We start from the raw sequence: 20,017 nt of genomic DNA on the forward strand, positions 1-20,017 counted from the left end.
CCGTGTTTTGATCGAAGTCGGGTCTGCTAAATTTGACCGGATTGGTAATCGAATTAACGGGCAAAGATGAAAATAATTGCAAGCAGACACAATTATCGTAAAGATACGCTGAAATTGCGTTTGATAACATGTTCCATTACGCTGGAAGACACAACCAGAAACACATGCGCACAGTACATGCGTTCAAGATGTACACAATTCTCAAAGGAAGAAAATAAGGCTTTTGAAATCTTACTTCAAAACAAATAACGAAAAATGCACTGATATCAGTTAGGCAATTCTGAAAACTTTATTTCAGTTTTTAGACTTGATGTACCAGAGCACTACCCTACTATTTTTGGCTATCATTCGTCATTCTTTACGCACACAGTTGTTGAATATTTTGCAATCATGTTTAACCGCAACTGCAAAAATAAGCTCATTAGCGTGGCGTACATTATATTTACTCTGAAAACATTGCGCACACACACAGGGTAAAAGATTCATTTGTCGTCACTGATGAGGCAGTCGTGATAATCTCCAATAATAAAAAAAATATTAATAAGGCAAGAGCAAACCGCAATCAATGGAAGTGAAGTGACAGTAATTAGTAAAAATCAGTTGAATGAGATGATTTTTTTCATGAGGATTTTATAAAGCAAAAACCCTTGAAGTAACAGGAAGCGATTAAGTTACGTTTAATCAAGTTTATTCAATCTCAAAACATATTTGTTGAGTTAATTTTAAATGGAACATCTCCCCAAGCGTATTGGTGCTTCTTATCTGTAGCAAGTTTTAATGAGGGTTTTGCTTATATTTTAACCGACAAATCCTAAATATTCCCAGATTAAACCTGAAAAATATTCATTTATATTAATTATATCCAAATGAGTAGAGATTGAAGAAGACAAAAATCAAGAACTGTTCCTATTACAAACTATAGAAAATTCTGTTGTAAAAAATGCAAACGAAACCAAAGTGTTGAACTGTTCCGTACCGTGACAAACGGATTCACTTGCCACTTTATCCCGATTACCTCGCTGCGAGCAAAATTCTACCTTTCTACAACACTACAGCAACGGAATGGACTAACATAAATCATACTTTTATGAGACCTTTCCCGAACCAACACGGGAAACCAGTTCCGAACACTTTTTGCTACTTGGTTATGCTTGATGCGCGTACACTATTAGAAAAAAAAGCATAGCACCAGGCTCTCCGTACAGTAAACGGTGGAAAAACAGTTCTATAGAATTACAGAAAAAGGTCAACCAATCGAACAAATCGCTACCGTTCGAGTAGGTCGGTTTTCAAGCAGCTTATTCGGCAGATGAGGTTCCCAGTGATTCCAAAAGGTCATAAATTACTGCGTCACTGAACCGATTTCTTTCGCCTTCGCCCTGGTACTTGTCTGTAAAATACGCACCTTCCAGGACTACCAACCGTTGTTAAACCCCTAAGAAAGCAGCAAAAGCCACGACAGTTATCCATATCGCACCACCCGCTTATGTACACGACGATTAAGAATCCCCGGCAAGCGTCATCGGGACGACAATGGCAATGTTCCCACACTTCATGGATTCCGCCAATGGGTTTTGGAAATGCGAGTCGCTTATCGGACGAAGCATTTCCACAGTGCACTTCCTGCCTTTCCAGGCGTAGAATTTTGGCACCGATGAAGATAAGTTTATTCTAGCTGGTCAACCGTATCCAATAATAGGAACGGAAACACGGACTGACAAAGTCTACCCACCTATGCAGGATTGCGGTGAACAAACGTTTACGGTATCAACCGGTTTGGGGAGGTCGTTGGCGTTCTCGGAAAATGTGCGTGTGCCTATCTTAAATTGGGCTATCTCAAGCCTGTTTTTAAAGCATGTTGATGCCCGGTGGACATCGTTGCTAAAATTTGGTTTTGGGCCGTTAAGAGCTTTGACCGGTTACCGTGCTTTGAGTTTCGGCTGTGCTCTGGCGTTGATACTGAAAGAACAAAACACATGTTGTGGCCGAATCTTTTGCATAATTTAAAAGAAGAACATGTGCGAAGGAGAAGCCAGAAATGTTGATAACTAGTTTTATCCGACACTGAAAGGGTACGGAACGGTTAGACCTCACTTTCCTTCGTGGTGACCCGTTATGCATTTGCAAACTTGACCACACAACTTTCGAACTACGCAAAGTTACGAGCCAGCGTGCAATATTCTTGTTTCTATCTGAAACAAATTGTTTGTATACGGTGTGCCCATGGCATTTGATTTTTCGTAACAATAATTAAAACAAATGAATCTTTTGCCCACCCTTAACAAGTATGTGGTAAATCGGAAAACGGAAGTGCTCCAAGGGTACCCAGAAGAAGATTTTTCACTACGAGTATTTCCGAATTATTCTGAAGCGATGTATCAGTACTAACGCAGAGCACCCGAAATGAAGATGAGAAAAGTTTGGACGATCCCTTATCATCTATGCTCGTTAACCGCCATAACAATCGCACTGTGTATTTTGCAGGTTAGGAGTTAAAGTTTGCGGATTTGCGGATGTTCACAACATGGTTGGATTAAAGTATAATCAACTTTATAATTCTAACTTTAATTTGTAAACACATCAAAATGTCACAAGATTACTTGTATCAACATTATTTACACGAGTCTTTAGTTATTCGGCGTAAGTAATATCATTCATTGAAACCTTACGTACGGTAAAGGTTATGAAACTGGATTTAAAATAAAAAATAGCAAGATGATGATGCCATTGAACGAACGAGTTGTGTACATCTATGCATAAGAGAAGAATAAAGAAACCCACTGGTATGAGTCATAAATATTCGGATTCGCGAGCCAGCAGAACCTGTGTTAACTAAGCCGGGTAAAGCTATAAATTCCGACTCATCCTCAATCAGGCTCATTATAAATGAGCGGTTCTTGGGTTTTGAGATTGTAAGCTGTATATTGTCCTGCTCATATGAACTACACGAAGGATTCCTTCCCGGGTGAGACTTCGTTGCGCTTCTCGCGGATGATAATGATCTTTATTGGCTTTGGCGGATGAGCTTTGGTCAGTCGTGATGTCGTTCACGCTTACCTACAGATCTTTGTTATAGGTAATACAAGAACAAATGCCAGGGATTTTGTGTTTAACATAATGATTGAATATAATGTAGTTGATGTATAACTTTAAATAAATAAACAGCGATGTAATGGTTAAGTTATGTTATTTTAAAGGAGTTAAAATTTGAAGAGATATTTGTAAAAACACAATTAATATAACTTTTATAAAGTGTTCATGCCTTAATTCTGCACCTATATTTTATTGAACAAATCCTATAAGCATAGCACCTAAATATAAGCACAAATAATGGCTAAAACCATACTCTATCCTTTTTCTAGACGACTACACGATGACGTGATGATATCCAATGCCAACAAACGTTTTCTGTTACAATATAACTCATCCATAAAGAGGTGAAGTACTATCACAGAACCTCGGTCCGTTTCCGACTAACATCAAACGGTGTGCATTTTTGTTGAATTCGGTGCGTTCAACGTATTTTGTTGAACGCACCCAGTCAATTATTAATGACAATGACAAACAGTCGAAATTACGTTATATCAAGTGTCCCATAAAGCATATGTATGCACGCACTCCAGCCTACATGTTCATGCAATGGCGTTGTGGACATCCAGTTTACTTTAGTAACTCCATTGCTACTAGTAGCCACCCCGCATGATCGTCACTGTGGCTGACAGCCAATCTTCCATATCAATAAATGATTCTGACTGCTGTATGATAAACCCTTTCCGTTTCACAACGGCCCATCTATGCGGGCTGGGTATCCAGAAGATCTCGCAAGATAATTATTCACGAGTTATATTCCCTGTTTGGTTGGAGCAATGAATTACATTATCATTCCTGGGATAGTAACCTTCAACATGGTACGGATTCGAGTAATTATTTTAAACATTTAAACCTTCCAGCACAAAATGTCATGTATGCATTGATTCGCGGGAACACATTTTACTGAACTTGTGTTCAGTAGACGTCGCTTCAGGGTGAAAATAACATTTATTTTCGTACCATGTTGGCAGCGCATCGAGTAATTTTTGCATCGTTTTGTATGGCATGCAAACTGACCAAATGACAGTTGGTTGATGGACACGCAATCGTCCCGCGTGACAGAAGTTTGCTAAACTAAGATTGACCTCCGATATGATAATTTCATGGATAGCGTTCCTCTGCCTGAACTACTCGCTTAAAATGCGCAGCTTGAAGTCCGACCACGGGCGAAAGAAAAGGCATGGCACTATACGGAAACAAACATAATTGCACACATTAATTGTTGTCAAGCAAATGTCCGAGCAAAGACCTTTATTTTTAACCTTAGCAAGCGTTCAGACAAATTGAACAAAAAAAAACACAAGCAGTGTAAAACTATGCTCAACAGCCCGGTAAAAACAGTAGATACAAACTCCATTAAAAATATCTATCCCGTTCAACAAAACACATGATCGAGTGATTGAATAGTCAGGCGATGTCCTCTTTTCAAAGCAAACAACTCCATCACCTTGAGATGCTTCACTAGTTCAAGGGCTGCATCGCACCACAAGAGCATCAATGGCATACAGTAAAAGTAGCGCACGGTCTGAGTAAAAGTAAAAAAAATGGCACTTCTTGATGGATGAATCCACAGGTGGTTTACGGCCGATTTTGTATAGTGAATCAGTTATCCAATAGATTATTCTAAGGGTGATTGATTGGAAATCATTATTCATTGCAAACGTTGATTACGCGAACCGTTAGAATCTTAATAACATGCAGTTAATAACAAGAAAATGTATTTACTATAAAATGAGGCTGGCATTAAAAAGTGAATAGGAAAATAGAAAAACGAATCTGCTCAATAAACTTTATTTTAGACGATAACCAAATGGATCAGATTTTGAATATTACACGATCGTAAAATCTTTTTTTTTATATCCAAATCTGAAAGCCTGGACAATAATATCCATATGAATGAAACATAACCAACCATAATTAAACGTTTAACTATTTTCAGTTAAGCAATGGTCCATTTGGTACAATTATATCCGTCCAGTTACCATTACTACGTAATTGACACATATTATTACTCATATTTGAGGGTATCTAAGTTCCTAAGCAAGTTTGTTGAACTTTCACCATATCCCATTTTGCCCGCGCAAGATGTTACTATGAGCAAATGGGAAATAATACTCCGAAACAACAATTGGAAAATTAAAGGCAACAGCGAATGGGTATAAGTGCGAAGAGAAGGTGTTGGAGTGTATCGCGCTTCCGTCCAATATTTCAATCTCGATTATTTCTCACTTCATTATTTTTCTGTCCGAAAACCATTTTCCACCAGAACCGGAAGCAGCTGAAATCGACCAGATTGTTTTGCCCAGCTGCTGAAGTCGTTTTAAACTAATCTTTCACCGACCGGTGCAATGTGCTTATTGAAATGAAAGCATTGTTTCTGCTCAGAAAAGTGCCAGAACGGAAGCATGCTGAAATGGCTCAAAGTGGTACAGGCAAATAGTAACGAAAAAGCCAAAGTACCCAAGTGGAGCAGTTGTTTCTCTGTACATTCCAGAATAAACAAACCCGGAGTTTGGTTGTTGCCGAAAGGGAAACGCCAAAGTAAGACAAATGAAATTATCAACATGATTATGCAACAGCATTTGGAGCCTCCGTACAGCAGCTGTTCTTTATCGCAATATAATTGTTGTAATTATTTTTCGCGCTGCCTCGTTATTATCTTCGTACTTTTGTGCTAGATCTGGATGGAAAACTGGAAATATCATTCAAATTGGCGCTATAAACAAAAACAAATGCATGATATATACGCATCATGAGCAAAACATTGCCTATAAACTGATGTAATAAAAAACTTGTTATTCATGATTTATAATTTCAATAAAAGATATTTCAGTTATACAAAAGGTGCATTTAAAGGAAGAATGAAGCAAAGTCACTGAAATGTTTGAAGACGGAAAAAGAAAAAAAGTAAAGAATTATGCAAGTAATTCTTATAATGAGAAGGTAATGGATAGTGAACATCAATCAATGAAAGCTAACAGACCGCAAACAAAAACACATGAGACTTGAAAAATAAGCCAATTATATTTTACTGCAACTATGCTCATTTGTTTGGGTAGAGTGTATATTGCAGAAAAAAAATCAAACCTTGCAGTGCTGTAAAAAAATAAAATAATGACGACGATAAAAACCAAAGTGTTTTTAATGCTAGTTTGCCCACCTCGAAATTGTATAACTTTTTATAGTTCGATTTATTTCTATGATATAAAATTGGTTTCTATTTTTCAAAATAAATGACAAACCATTTCGGTTGACTTTAACTGCTATCTTTACGGTGGTTTATCGAATATTTAAAAAATAAATTTCTATCCAATAAAGATACCCTACAATTGCAGCATAATAGACTAAATGGTAAGCTTTCCGATTCAAAATTACTATCGTATTCGTAGAACAACCACCTTTTATACAGTGCAGCAATAGAACCTTTTGCTACATAATCACTGATTCTAACACAATGCATACCAATTCCAATATTCATACATAAAAGTTTCTGGAATGTGGTCATGATACAGTTTAGTTTGGTGAAGTCAAATACCATCAAATAGCAACAATAGGGCAGAAAAATAATACTATTTACAATAGGATTAGCCTGAGGCTTAACCAAAGTGTCCATGGATACCACTGCTAAAGCTGCTGTAGTTATGATATTTGATTTCCTATTGAACTATTGTGAAGGTTAGGTTGTATCATTTTTGTTATGGTATACATCCCTTCACAGTAGGCATAAACTAAAGCCGGCAGGAGAATAATGCTTGTCTATTCCGGAGGAACCAATGGAATCATATTTCCTGATTACGCCAGCTAGTGTGACATGCCGGCAACCTGGAATATCACGATACCCTGGAGCATATCTTTTGGATTATTTGCAAAAAATCTGTTAAAGCGACATTCTACGTATAAAGTGTGGTTTCCATGGAGGCATTGAGAACATTGCAAAAGGATGATACGAAGCACATTCATATTGTGCAAATCTTTATTGATTTCGGACGCCGGATGACATGGCACGATGTCCATGAATGTTGCTGTATGTAAGAAATGTTACTTTCGAGATATAAATTACGCACATTCATTACACTCTCAAGCCAATGAAAACTATCGACATGAGTTATTCCATGTTTGATGATTGTGACTAAGTATTAACATCAGTAACAGTGTTTCTGTATGAAGTTAAATGCTTCATATGAGTATCATTGTTTATACACTTTTTTAATGGTTTCAAGTTGTTTAAGCGTGCAAATATTAGTTCCTAATTTGAATAAATATAGGATTTATACAATTTGTTAATTAATTTTTTAAAGTATAATTTTGATAATGCAAGCAAAAGAACCCGCTTACAACGAACCCACTCAACATTGATATTACAACAAAAAGACTTTTTAGCAGTGTGTGTTTACCGAACACACACATCTTGCGAAAGGTCAAAAAGTTCTCCAGCACAATTTACTTAAGTCACGCTTCGTGCGGCTACACGATTGGTCAACATGTCTCATTCCAGCGAGAGATACACTGGGCCAGACGAGAGCGTCGTCGAAATAAATTGTTTCCACCGAAGATCAGAAGTCAATTGCCTGCCAGAATTAAACGATCTTTCTTGCTCCACGTCGGTCACGTCGGTGCCATTAAACAAATTTCAACCACCGGGACCATTTGGTGACTTGGTGATACAACATTTGACCTTCGATAAATCATGTGTTCTACCGATGTGTGTCGCATTGATTGGTAAAATTAAAAATAATCGTATTAACAAGCAGGAGAAGAATATCTTTGTAGATGTCACACTTGTTTGAAGTTTAAGTTACTGAATAAGTCGTTTGTTTTTATGAATGTCAAGGGTTTAATATTGCGTTTAAAATTTGTTTTTATGACAAAATCATTAACCAAAATGCTTAAATTTTACTACACGACTTCTAGAAGTATTTAACAGGGCTGAAATTGCAAATTGATTGGCAAAAATAGTTAGTCATAACTATCATGATTGTTGCTCTCATCATTAAAGCAAGTAATAGGATTAATTTTAAAGCAGTGTGAACCCGACAAATTAAGCTGAATGCACAGGCAATCAAAACAGTAACTGCGTTTCAATTGCCTTTCCATCGATTTACTTATGCAAAATTATCAGCTTAAATCAATAAATAACTCTTGAAAGCAAACAATAATGTGCACCACGCTTCCGGAGGCGATAAATTATCCTATCTGTTCGATTGCTTTTTGCAAACGGAACCGTCTGTGGTAAACACGCAGCGTCCAAATCGTGTTGTGACAGAAGCGATTACGTCTGCTGGCAATAATCACACAAACGATAGCTTTTATACAATAATTAAAATTATATAAAAATCGTACTAATGAAAATTTAAAAAAATTAATAATATAGAATGGTTTTATACTAAAACCATTATGACTTCCAAGTAATCCCAAACAATATCCAATAAAATTCTAGATATATCGCATGTGTTTTTATACAATAATAAATAACAAAAATCGTACGTGATAGAAAGAACGTTACAAAATTCAATAGAAAGAATCCGCATGTATTTGTGGACACAACGCCATAAATGATTAATGATGTTGAACACGCTAATACGTACATAAAACTAAAACCGCTTGTAAACGACTATCGTCATTACCACAAAACATTGCCATCATTTCTTTTTTGAGTTGTAATTGAACCAAGCTGAGCAACAAAACTGCTAGAAAGTAACGATCAATGGAGGCATTATAGAGAAAAATAGCACAGACAAACAGGTCAAGAGATTACATCCTCAGTGCTCAAACTCAGCAGATACGGGACGAGCGCAATATAGTGGGTTAAGTGCAATGTCATCAGTTATGCTAATGGTCGGTCCTTCGTTAGGTTTTATGGGCTACTGATCTTTAGGTTGTTTTTTTTTGTTTTCCTTTTTGCTTTCTTAAGACGTCCAATGCTCTGGTTTCGTTTTGGACCATTTTGTTCCTTTTTAATGAGAAGGAAAATTTACTTACAAAGAAAATCTAAACATTATTGTTGAATGCTGCGTGAAATACATAAAAATCTTGCATTCTTATACGAAATCTGTTCGTTTTCAAATTAAACATAAGTCATATTGAATAAAGAGTTACAACTTAAAACAACAGTTACTACGACATCAATAAAAGTGTAACATCAACTGTATGTTTAAAAGTTTATTTCACAGTTGAAAAATACTAAAAAAAAAACTTCTAACGATTTAACGACCGAACCCCATTTGGGCCAAAGAAACATTCATACATATGTTCTGCTCTGGCACTCAAGTGGTGATACAAATGACGTCCATTTTCCAGTGGGCAACGCAACTTACTACTGTCAACAAGAAACACCGCGTGGCTATTCTAACTTATTCGGCTTATGTTGTATGATGGTCTAACAGGTCGATGGTTCATGCCAATGTGTGTTCGGAACGCGACGCAGACGTAATGAAATTTTGTTTATTATCTAATAAATAACTTCTCACCAACAGTTGGAAGCTGCGTACGGGTCGAACCCGGTCACCAAAACGAGAGTGCGTTGAAGTAGGGAAGCATTTTGCAGACAGTCGGACAGATAGCGTCCAACAGCTAGACGGTCAGCCGGTTGGCCGGCCATAATGGTTCGGCCAATCCGGATTTTCCTGTGCCGTACGTACTATGCAGTCGAACCAAAAAACGATACTTATGACGCGTATGTTAGCGCCACCGCTGTAAGCCACCTTCTTCTGGCGCATCATTTTCAACAGATTGTGATGCTCCTACCAATCCCCTGGACCAGCTGGACGGAAGTGGAAGCGTGGCGAATTTTCTCACTTCCTGACATACGCGTTGAAGCGCACCGATATGCCCACACATACAGCAATCGTCGAACTGCTGCACACGCTTGCCTGCTTACGCCCTTACGGTTGGTTTAGTTTTTCATTCATCCGCTATAATTTACGGACTTGATGATGTGAAGCTACATGTTCCAAAACTGTCACCAACGGCAAAACGTGATTGAGTGAACGTCTTACGCTTGACCTTTTGGGATGCTACTAAATTACATTATTGCACGAGTGCATCAATGCGCATGCTGTGAGCAGATCCAAATAGACCAAACTCTGAAGGACGTTCTAAGATACACATATAAACATAGAACACTTAAATTCCAATGCACCAGGAAAATTTACATGTCGTGCCAAAACGATAAACATTATTTTTCTAGTTCAAGTACCATTTCGTTATATTTTTGGGTACCATTTTTGGTTTTGTACAATTTACAAAATGAGAAGCAAATTGCTCAAAGATAAAACCTGATTCATTTGATTTCCTACACTAAACTAAGCAGCAAATTCAAGAAATATGATCCAAGTGCTTTTCAAAGTGAACATTGAACCGAGCCAATTTCTCATCAGACTTAAATTCCACAGACACTGGTTTGTTTGAGATATGTTTAAAATATCTGCAACATATATTTAAACGATCAGTATATTACTTCTCTGAATTCAAATTAATTATATATCTTACTGCGAGCAGAAGAACAGCGTATCACGGATTACACGACCATAGTTGTTGAATCGCTCAACGCCGCGATTGACGCAGGTCACGATCTCAGGCAACAGATTGTCATCCAAATCGAAAATAGCTTGCAGAACGCGCTCCAGCGTTGGCTGGGTGATTCTAGTGAAGTAGTCGTACTTTTCGTTAATCTGATCTCCAACAATAGCCGAGATCTGTTCCGTGTAGTCAATCGCATTCCAGTCAATGAATCCGCGAACAACGATGTTTTGCAGTTCCGTCGATGCAACCTGAGCGGCTTCCAGAGCAGCATGGACATCGGCAGTACGCGAGGTGATCTGAATATTGGCTTGACTGGCGCATCGCGACAATGCCTGTCCGACCCAATCGATCTCGATTTCCCAGTTTGCGGTGGCTACATTAACACAGGTAGCAGGAGCAGAAGTCTCGCCTACGAACGCTTCCGTATCCTCGCGGATCTGTTCGACCTCCTCCAGAGCTTCGTTCATGCGGGAAATCAACTGACGGTTCAGCTCGACCAGCTGGTCACTCATCGAGAAGCGGACATTGTCGAACGTACCCTCCATCAGCTGGTGGATAGCTTCTGCTTGATATTGGATCTCCAGCAGGTACTCCACGAACTCTTCTTGGCTTTGGGCCAGAGTCTACACGAAACGAAACAACCAAGAAACGATCACCATTGTGTAATGTAGAAAAGAATCTATGAAACACTCACTTGACCAGCCAGGGCCAACAGCAAACAAACGAACAAACTCTTCATGATTTCTGATTTACTAGATTTACTAGTTTAGCCTTTCAGTGACTTTCTTCCACCTCGGAGATCGACTGCTTTCAAACTAATCCAATCCACGTCGCACAATGCGGTTTAAAGGCAGCTCCCACTGACCGGATATCGTTTGAAACTGACCGATACGATCGTCTCACCGCCTTATCACCGGCACCAGCAATCATGGAGCATTTTTACGAACTCTTTTGACCCACCAATTTATGCCTTTAATTTAATCTCTTCATCTATTGCCGCCATTGCACCTTCTTCCTGCTCACACACACGTTCAGGTGGCATGTGGCACTTGCACTGCTTTGGTTCACACATCGTATGCCGTTATCATCACCTGCTTTTCGGAACAGCCTCATTCCTTCGAGTCCTTCCGATCTGCCTTAATCATGTCGAACACCCGCCGCTGATTAGGAAATGGTGATTACCTTCGTATGGGTAGCTTGTCTAATCATACCCTCATAATTGGCAGATAGTACCAGAACCACACGGCGATACGCGCAAACAGTACAGATAAATAAAGTAATATAGAGTGGTATTAAGATAATTGCGCTTTATCGGCAGAGAGACTAATGACGAGACAATTTTCCGTTTCCTCATGATTGTATGTGTATAAGCGAGAAGTTTGAATCACTAGCCTTTTCTTTCTACCTCGTCAAAGCCAAATTGGCCAGGGACAAGAAATCTTACAACTTTTTTTTCAGATATCACAAGATTAATATTGCGTCAATGAGATGGTAACCTTCCGGAATGAACAAAGCTTATGTAATGAACGTTGTTAATCCCGAATCAGCCGATACTTCCCTAAATCTTCACGAAGCAAAGGTAGTTCGATTGGGAGAGATCATACTAAAGGGAAGAACTGCAAGTATGAGAAAATTAAACTCACGATTCGATCAGATTTCAGGGTTGTTTTAATGCAGCCCAGCTGAGAACAGCGCAATTTATGTGAATTGCAGCCACGCCGATACCAATTGCTTCAACATATTAGTACACTGGAGAAGAAGTCAGCAAAATGTAGATGACTAAATATTACGTATAGCTTAAAAAACGCAATATAACCTCATCACGAATGCTAAAATTTACATAAACAATGTAATCTGCAACCTTATTTTTAAGATATACTTTCCTTATCACTCATAAATACATAATACTTGAACAGGAAATAAGGATAGTACCAAGGAAATCAAACACGACGGCATGCGTTGAACAATGCAAGTAAACCACGTCAGATTTACAGCGATTGGAAGATTTTTTTTATTGATAAACTGTGGTAAACAGTTTTATTACTTCCTCAATACTAACGCAACAGATATGGGCTTGCTGCCAAAAACCGTGAGCTTATGTTGTAACATCATTTTTTAGGAGTTTCTGATATGTTTTGTATAGTTACATAAATTCATGAAATAGGAAACTATTTAAATCCTACTTTTAGGTACGTGGAAGTGACATTCCAATCATGGATTAATAAAACAAGACAAGGAGGGCGCCAACACAATCGAAGATTTTCATGATCAACTGGCTTCCAGGTGCAAACCAAGATTGGAGGAAAAGATCTATCTCTACCGTTTGTATTTTCGTGTTATTTATAAAATGTTACCGACAAATCAGGTGATATTACTGGGATAACACACATTAACAACGACGTGAAATCTAATGTTATACCATTAAACCTTTATACCTTGATGTTTTGCTGGGTTTGTATTACGCTCGCAATAAGAAGCAAATTTTCCTTTGCTTATTGCGCGCAGAAGAACAGCGTATCACGGATAACCTGTCCGTAGTTGCTGAATCGCTCAACGCCGCGATTGACGCAGGTCACGATCTCAGGCAACAGATTGTCATCCAGATCGTCAATTCCTTCCAGAACGCGCTCAAGATTGGGCCGGGTGATTCTGTTGAAATAGTCCTCCCGGTACTCAATCTGATCTCCAACAATAACTGAGAGTTGTTCGTTGCTATCAATCGCATTCCAGTCAATGAATCCGCGGACAACGATGTTTTGCAGTTCCGTCGACGCAACCTGAGCGGCTTCCAGAGCAGCATGGACATCGGCAGTACGCGAGGTGATCTGAATGTTGGCCTGACTGGCGCATCGCGACAATGCCTGTCCGACCCAATCGATCTCGATTTCCCAGTTAGCTACGGCAACATTAACACAGGTAGCAGGGGCCGATGAGTCTCCAACGAACGCTTCCGTATCCTCGCGGATCTGTTCGACCTCCTCCAGAGCTTCGTTCATGCGGGAAATCAGCTGACGGTTCAGCTCGACCAGCTGGTCACTCATCGAGAAACGAATGTTATCGAACGTCTCCTCCATCATCTCATGAACAGCTTCTGCTTGGCTCTGTATATCCATCAGGTACTCCAAAAAATCATTCTCGCTTTGAGCTAGAGACTGAACATTGTGGTAAGCTAATAATTCCTTTACACTCTCTTTTTCACAAAATTTCTTACCTGACCAGCCAGGGCCAGCAGCAAACAAACGAATAAACTCTTCATTTTGTACAGTTCTTAAGGTTTTCCACCAGTCGTATGTCAGTCGTACGCACGTTCCGCGAAACTACTGCGTTGGTTAGCCTGCGTTAATCAATTTATTGATTCGTTGGTTGGTCTTTAAATAAGATTCATTATCTTTCGATTAAGTTCCTGCTTGCCATTCAAAACTTTTTCTGTTTTATAGTACCATCGCCATATCGGAGAGGTCAAGATTATGAAGTCCACCTAATATTTTCGATGATAAGACCGTCGGTTTGAAAAAAATTTTGCTTTCAAAACATTACGTGTGTGCAACATTACGTACGTACAACCACCGTATTTATCATATTTCATTATTACCTGCAATTCGGAACCTGCTACCGTGGATAAGGAACGACCTCGTGAACAAGATTAGTTAAAACGTTGCGTTGGTAGCGGTGTAACACAGTATACGCTGGCAGGTGGTCAGGAAATGTAAAGCATACACGCCTATCTTATCGTATCCTCTCGGTACGGGCCTATAGAGTAAGTACAGCTGATGTAGCAACATTTAATCACACACAGGTAATTGATTAATTGATTGACTTTCAAGCGATCATAGCCGATCAACTGAGTAACGCAATGATGCATCAAATTTCAAGTACCGAAACGAACATACATTCAGCGGGCTATACTTGCCAAACAGGTATGTCTCCTACACTAGGTGAAAGTTATGCGCTGAGCGTTTATTCAGCAAGTGTAGTTTAACTTTCATAAACCAGTTTTAACAGAAGGATACAAGCTTGCGTAATCGCATCAATATAATTACAGCTACGCATAACCTTGACACTGAGAAAGGTGATCTTTCTGTGATACCAACGTAGCACAGTCCATAAAAGTGCATTTTCACTGCCGGCGACGATACTGCGGGGCACCACATCATGTTTGCGACACGGTAAACGTGTTAATCGGTGTTTTGCCGTTAACACGATTGTATTCAGTGTTATTAGTGGCCACAAAGGCCAAATCTGCACACTCGCATGCCATACGACTAAGCACTTTAGCCGACGGTTGGTTGACGGTTTTCCTGTGTGGCCATCCGCCATGCTTGACATGCATTTATTCACGGCTACTGCATATGATTTGCATTCATTAAGCCCCATCAACCCTGCTAGCAAAAACATCGCTGTCAAAGGAAGGGTTGCACGGCGCTGCGAATACAGAAACCTTCCCCAGGGAAGATGGACTTCTAATACGTGGATACGAATCGGTTTGCCAGCGAGTCAGTTACCGGCACATACAGCAAACCTCGCAAAATTTACCAAAAAGATGAAAGATGAAGATCACGATACACTTTATAGGGGTAATTAAAATTTAATAGGTTCGTGCTACATTTTTATTCGCTAATTATAGACATTCTTCAACGGGCAGCGATCCCCACCTAACTAAATAATCAATAAATGTGCAGTTCTATAGTGAATTTTAACTGAATGCTGATTCAATGTCACTACATTTTTGATACACATTAATTATTTGGTACTTCCATTAAAATTTAAAACTATTCCTTGTTGAATATGCCAAAGTAATGTTGTTTAAGTAATCTATCAATAATACTTGACGCATTCCACATTCTTCAATTTGCATACAAACATGTAATATACTACTTTTTTTTCACCGAGTACATATATCAAACGTATGACAATATCATTTACATAATTATTAAAATTCAACTACTCGTTTTACAATTGATCGTAATCCAATCTGTCCAACCGCCTTGGGGCCTGGAAACCATTCCTATACTAACCCTCTAGATTCGATTTTTATTTTATTAGGGTGAGGGCGCGAAAAATGTGCACGACGATAGTTATGTGTTTTTCCTTTTTACCGCCCGCTGTGCGTGAATCGAGTGTGAATAGATTGATGAGTCTTGTGAATGGATGGAGAATATAAACGAATCGTAATTAATACAGATATGTATTTTTTTTCTCTTACTCTCTCTATTTCACACAGTTCTTTCCGAAACGCTTCCATTCAGAAACCGATGGTGTTTCTAACGATGTGTTGTGGGACAGTTTTATGATTCTCAAGTGACAGACATAATGATTATGATCGTCGTAGCTATCAACGACCGCGTTGACAAGTGAGTTAACAAAGCTGGGAAGGCTGTTTCCAATGTTTGGTCGATTGATTAAGTCATTACTGGGTCGTTCATCATTTCTTCTAGCACATGCAGAGAGGCAGGCAAGCAAATTGTGCATGTAGGCACTGTAAACGATTTCTCCAAACCGAACAGAACCTTACATCAACGATTAGTTTACAAAATAAATTAACAGACAAACGATACTTTCAAAACTAGCATGTGCCTAAATATCGCTAATGAAGACGAGTTAAAGATTTAAAAGCTTCGCTTGTTATAGCTTAAATATTCGGGACTGTGGAAAATGTAACCGTTACCTTTACGTAACTGGCTAACGATTGCATTCCTTCTCTGGTTCAACACAGCTACTGCGTACGGAAGCTCTAAAACTCAAAGGTTGGCCTGCCAGTAAAAGGGGTTTATTCGGACGGTCAAAACACCTTTCAGCAGGCACATGCTTAAACTTTCGTCTGATGCCTAAGCTACCGGTTCGACGATCCGAAAGGATCATCGCCCCGAGGGGATTGTGGGAAACTCATACTTTAACTACGCGATCGCCGAAGGAGTTGAGTGTGTTTCGCACGTTACAATATGCTATACACCCAGCAGGTTGGGGCTGGTATTCGAAGCGGCGGAATGTGCTGTTTAGCCCGCGTGTTGCCAAATGCGAAATAACTCGTGATGCCTTAAGTATGCGGTGATGGGAAACGCCACATATACGCGAGGCAGTGAAATTTTTCACATAACACTGCCAAAAAGTGGTACTTTCTGCCATGTCGGTTGTATGCGAGACCAGCAAACGGAGCCTCCCACCCGGCACACTATTTTACCGGCCGCTCAACTTTCAAACCAACTTGGAACAAAACATGGACACAACTTTGGCTTTATGTTATTTGGTCGAAGAAATTTCCCAATCCCGAGAAACTCCCTTGAATTTAGCTTTTGTTCCGGAACTTACGCATAGCGCAGCACATCAAACTCTACATATTTTAGTTGTAGATTATCGTTTAACACAAGAAATAAATGAGTAAACGCTCATAGCCGGTTTACAACATACACATATATGAGATACGTTGTCATATAATAATATCATGGAATAGATTTTGAATATTTTTGATAAACATACATGGAAGTTATATGCTGAAGAACAAATTTAGCTTAAGCATATTTCTCTTCATTATTTTGAATTTGCGTTATGAATCATTAGTCATTATAAACCATACAATAACTTACTCAATCTTCAAATATTTTATACATTAGCGAAGCTGACCCGAATTATGCGACAGATTGGAAAATTACCTGTTAAAGAAAGAAATAGAAATTGTGCATTTAATTATGGTTTAAAATCAAGCTTTAAATAAAATTTGATCAAGTTGATTATGATGAAACACGCCATCATGGAATGTTGAATTGGGTGGTCACGAATCGAGCTCTAAAAAGTTAATCGACATCCACGATCCATTTGTCACTCAAATGCGCTCACTAGCTCAATGCGTCTGTCAAAAAATTTACGGTTCGTGTAACCGCGCTAGATTAGTAAAGCACGCAATAAAAATCACGTAAACGGCGCATAACAACAAGTGTCACACCTAGTTTCAACGATTTCTACGCCAAGAAAAGAACGATTTAAAAAAATTGATGTTAAGTTGCTCTGATTTTAGGATGAATGAGCCAAGTTTTTTACAGAAAAATTAAACAGCATCGAAGGAGGAATCGATAAAAAAACATGATTTAAAGTAATAAATTTTCAATTTAATAATACATTTTAGCGGAAAGTGACAATAGATTTTGATCAATTGACAATAGATATTCATCAGCATACCAATAGAGAATGAAATTCATTGAGTTTTTTGGTTTGTAGTATTTTTTCAATTTATCTTTTTTTATCAAACAACTTCATTGCAACACATTTCAAAACTATAAGCTTAACTTACTTTACCCATACGGTAACTTAGACATCATATGCATAGGATAAAATGTGAACCATTAAAATGGTTCCAATTGTTTCATTGTTTCAAATCGATAGAGCTAATGCAGCCATGGTGAAGCAAGGATTTACATTTTTAGAATTTTCCTATACAATTCCAGCCAACTAACATCAAATTTCACGCTATGCGCTTATACCCAACCGCTATCTGCATGATTCTATTGTTTCGGCTTTGAAACTCACTCATGTGTTCCAAAATGAAAGGTCACCATGGATTCAATTGAACCCTTTTAAGCATCCACTGAGAGCTATTAAGGTCATCCTAGCCTTGCACTTGTTTGCGCACATTTACGCGTCGGTTGCATCCCGATTGTATCGGTTGTCCAGTCAACGGAAGGATAACACTCTATGTGTGTGTACGTGTGTGTTAGTTGTTTGTTTGTATAATTTATCAATTTATGCGCATTAAAGGCAAAAACCATGGGGGTTCTATGTGTTGTTTAGTATACCGACAGTTAAAGGCATAGAAAAGTGAACCATTTCCTGCAAATAAGAAGTATGGGATGAGGGTCTGGAAAATATTCAAAACAACGCCCGTTTCGTGGCCCATCCTAACAGGCTCAAAACTTGAAATATCCCAACGGGCTCCACACACGTGTACGTCCTAAAGCCTGTTTTGTTCCCAAGCATGGGTAGTTGGGATGCGGTCAAAATGAATATTTAATAGCATTTTGAATAGTCCGGATAAGTGTTAGCCGGTTGAACGGACCCAGCGAACTAGCTTTCCACTTTCAATCGCCCGAGCGCTTACGCGAACCAATCATAATCTATTCAAAAAACATTCTCGTTCTGTGTTATCTTTTCTCTGCAGCGAAACCGTTCTGTTTACAAAACAGTTGATTTTTATCCGCATCTAATAAAATTCATTCGATAGAATCTGACGGCTTTCGAGGGGAAGTTAAAAAAAGAAAAAAAGTTAAACTGAGTGCCACTTCTTACGCCAGTTGATACCTTAACTATGCTTTTAAATATTGAGAGTCTCTAATTGAGAGATGAACAGTACACCAATTATCGACATACATCCATACATCTATCCAACATATTGGGTAACAGCATACACTCTTGCACAATTCATTATTCGTAAACAAACACACTACCAAATTTTGTTTATTTGGTCAACAATGCTGTCAGAGATTAATGTCCCTGTAAAAAAAAAAGATTGTCCGATACCCTTTCAGAAACTTTTCCAGTTTACCAACTAGAACAAATGTGCTAATTTATTACGTACTACCCAACAATAAGCCACAGTCATGCCGTCTGAAATGAGTAAATAAAACACACCAGACAAACGTTTTCTTCAACACCACCTATTGTTTTATATGTACCGTCTACAGTGAGCGTACCGGTCGAGAAAATCCGGCCAGCATACAAGTGAAAGTAAAAATAATTTATCGTTCCGTACCCATAAATATCTGCTTGAAGCAAGAGCTAAATACAAGCTTAACTATACTGGGTAAGACGTAACCAACTTCCTATTCCATCCACGACCGGGGATTTTTCCGCCCGTCAGCGATATTGGTGATCCAATGAACCGTTTCTCGTCGTGCTGGAACCGTGTTAGAACGCGTTCTAGATCTTACAAAACCGTTTGCTGTTAGACGGAAAGAGGGAAACGCCAAAATCATGTCGATATGAACGCTATCGGCATACGAGCACAACAACACATTTATCGCCCGCACATTCACGACCAGAGCAAACGCATCCAAAGCAAAGTTCCCGGAAGTTTAATTTCCCTTCACGGTACCCCCTAACCTTTTGCGTTTGCCTACATTCCATCACAGTTTTCAAAGATGGAACCAGCGAGGTAAGATTAATGTAGTGCCCCGCCACGATCTTCCCTGGCCGTTGTTGGTATTTGTTGTACATTAGAAACTACCGATGTGTGCTAATTAGCCGACAACGAGCGCCACCGATCGTACATCGCATATTGAAATGGATTACTGAAAATCTAAAATCCATAACACCATTATCTGCCTCCTGTATTCCAGCGCACTCATGCTCGGATTTGTTAGTAGTTCGAACAGCATAATACTATCAACCGCAACAAATCGTTTCGGCGTGATATGAAAGC

At 38.9% G+C, this 20,017-nt stretch overlaps 3 protein-coding genes across 3 annotated transcripts in view; all 3 read right to left on the reverse strand.

Annotated features, from left to right (window-relative positions):
• The window catches only part of LOC128715791 (uncharacterized), an 87,400-nt gene that overhangs the window by 40,189 nt on the left and 27,194 nt on the right, over positions 1–20,017 (reverse strand). The gene's annotated exons all lie outside the window — the stretch shown is intronic.
• On the reverse strand, positions 10,575–11,350 carry LOC128715793 (uncharacterized). Its single transcript, XM_053810707.1, has 2 exons — positions 11,306–11,350; positions 10,575–11,234 (listed from the first exon to the last, which is right to left on the reverse strand). The coding sequence occupies exons 1-2, from the start codon at positions 11,348–11,350 to the stop codon at positions 10,575–10,577; spliced, it is 705 nt and encodes a 234-aa protein (XP_053666682.1).
• Positions 13,104–13,867, reverse strand: LOC128715794 (uncharacterized). Its single transcript, XM_053810708.1, has 2 exons — positions 13,823–13,867; positions 13,104–13,763 (listed from the first exon to the last, which is right to left on the reverse strand). The coding sequence occupies exons 1-2, from the start codon at positions 13,865–13,867 to the stop codon at positions 13,104–13,106; spliced, it is 705 nt and encodes a 234-aa protein (XP_053666683.1).

The sequence above is a fragment of the Anopheles marshallii genome, chromosome 3, assembly GCF_943734725.1.
Source record: "Anopheles marshallii chromosome 3, idAnoMarsDA_429_01, whole genome shotgun sequence".
Lineage (NCBI taxonomy): Eukaryota > Metazoa > Arthropoda > Insecta > Diptera > Culicidae > Anopheles > Anopheles marshallii.

Coding starts and splice junctions, on each gene's coding strand:
- LOC128715794 (XM_053810708.1), bottom strand. CDS start 13,867: ATGAAGAGTTTATTCGTTTGTTTGCTGCTGGCCCTGGCTGGTCAG. Junction 13,764..13,822: donor TGCTGGCCCTGGCTGGTCAG/GTAAGAAATTTT, acceptor CACAATGTTCAG/TCTCTAGCTCAAAGCGAGAA.
- LOC128715793 (XM_053810707.1), bottom strand. CDS start 11,350: ATGAAGAGTTTGTTCGTTTGTTTGCTGTTGGCCCTGGCTGGTCAA. Junction 11,235..11,305: donor TGTTGGCCCTGGCTGGTCAA/GTGAGTGTTTCA, acceptor CGTTTCGTGTAG/ACTCTGGCCCAAAGCCAAGA.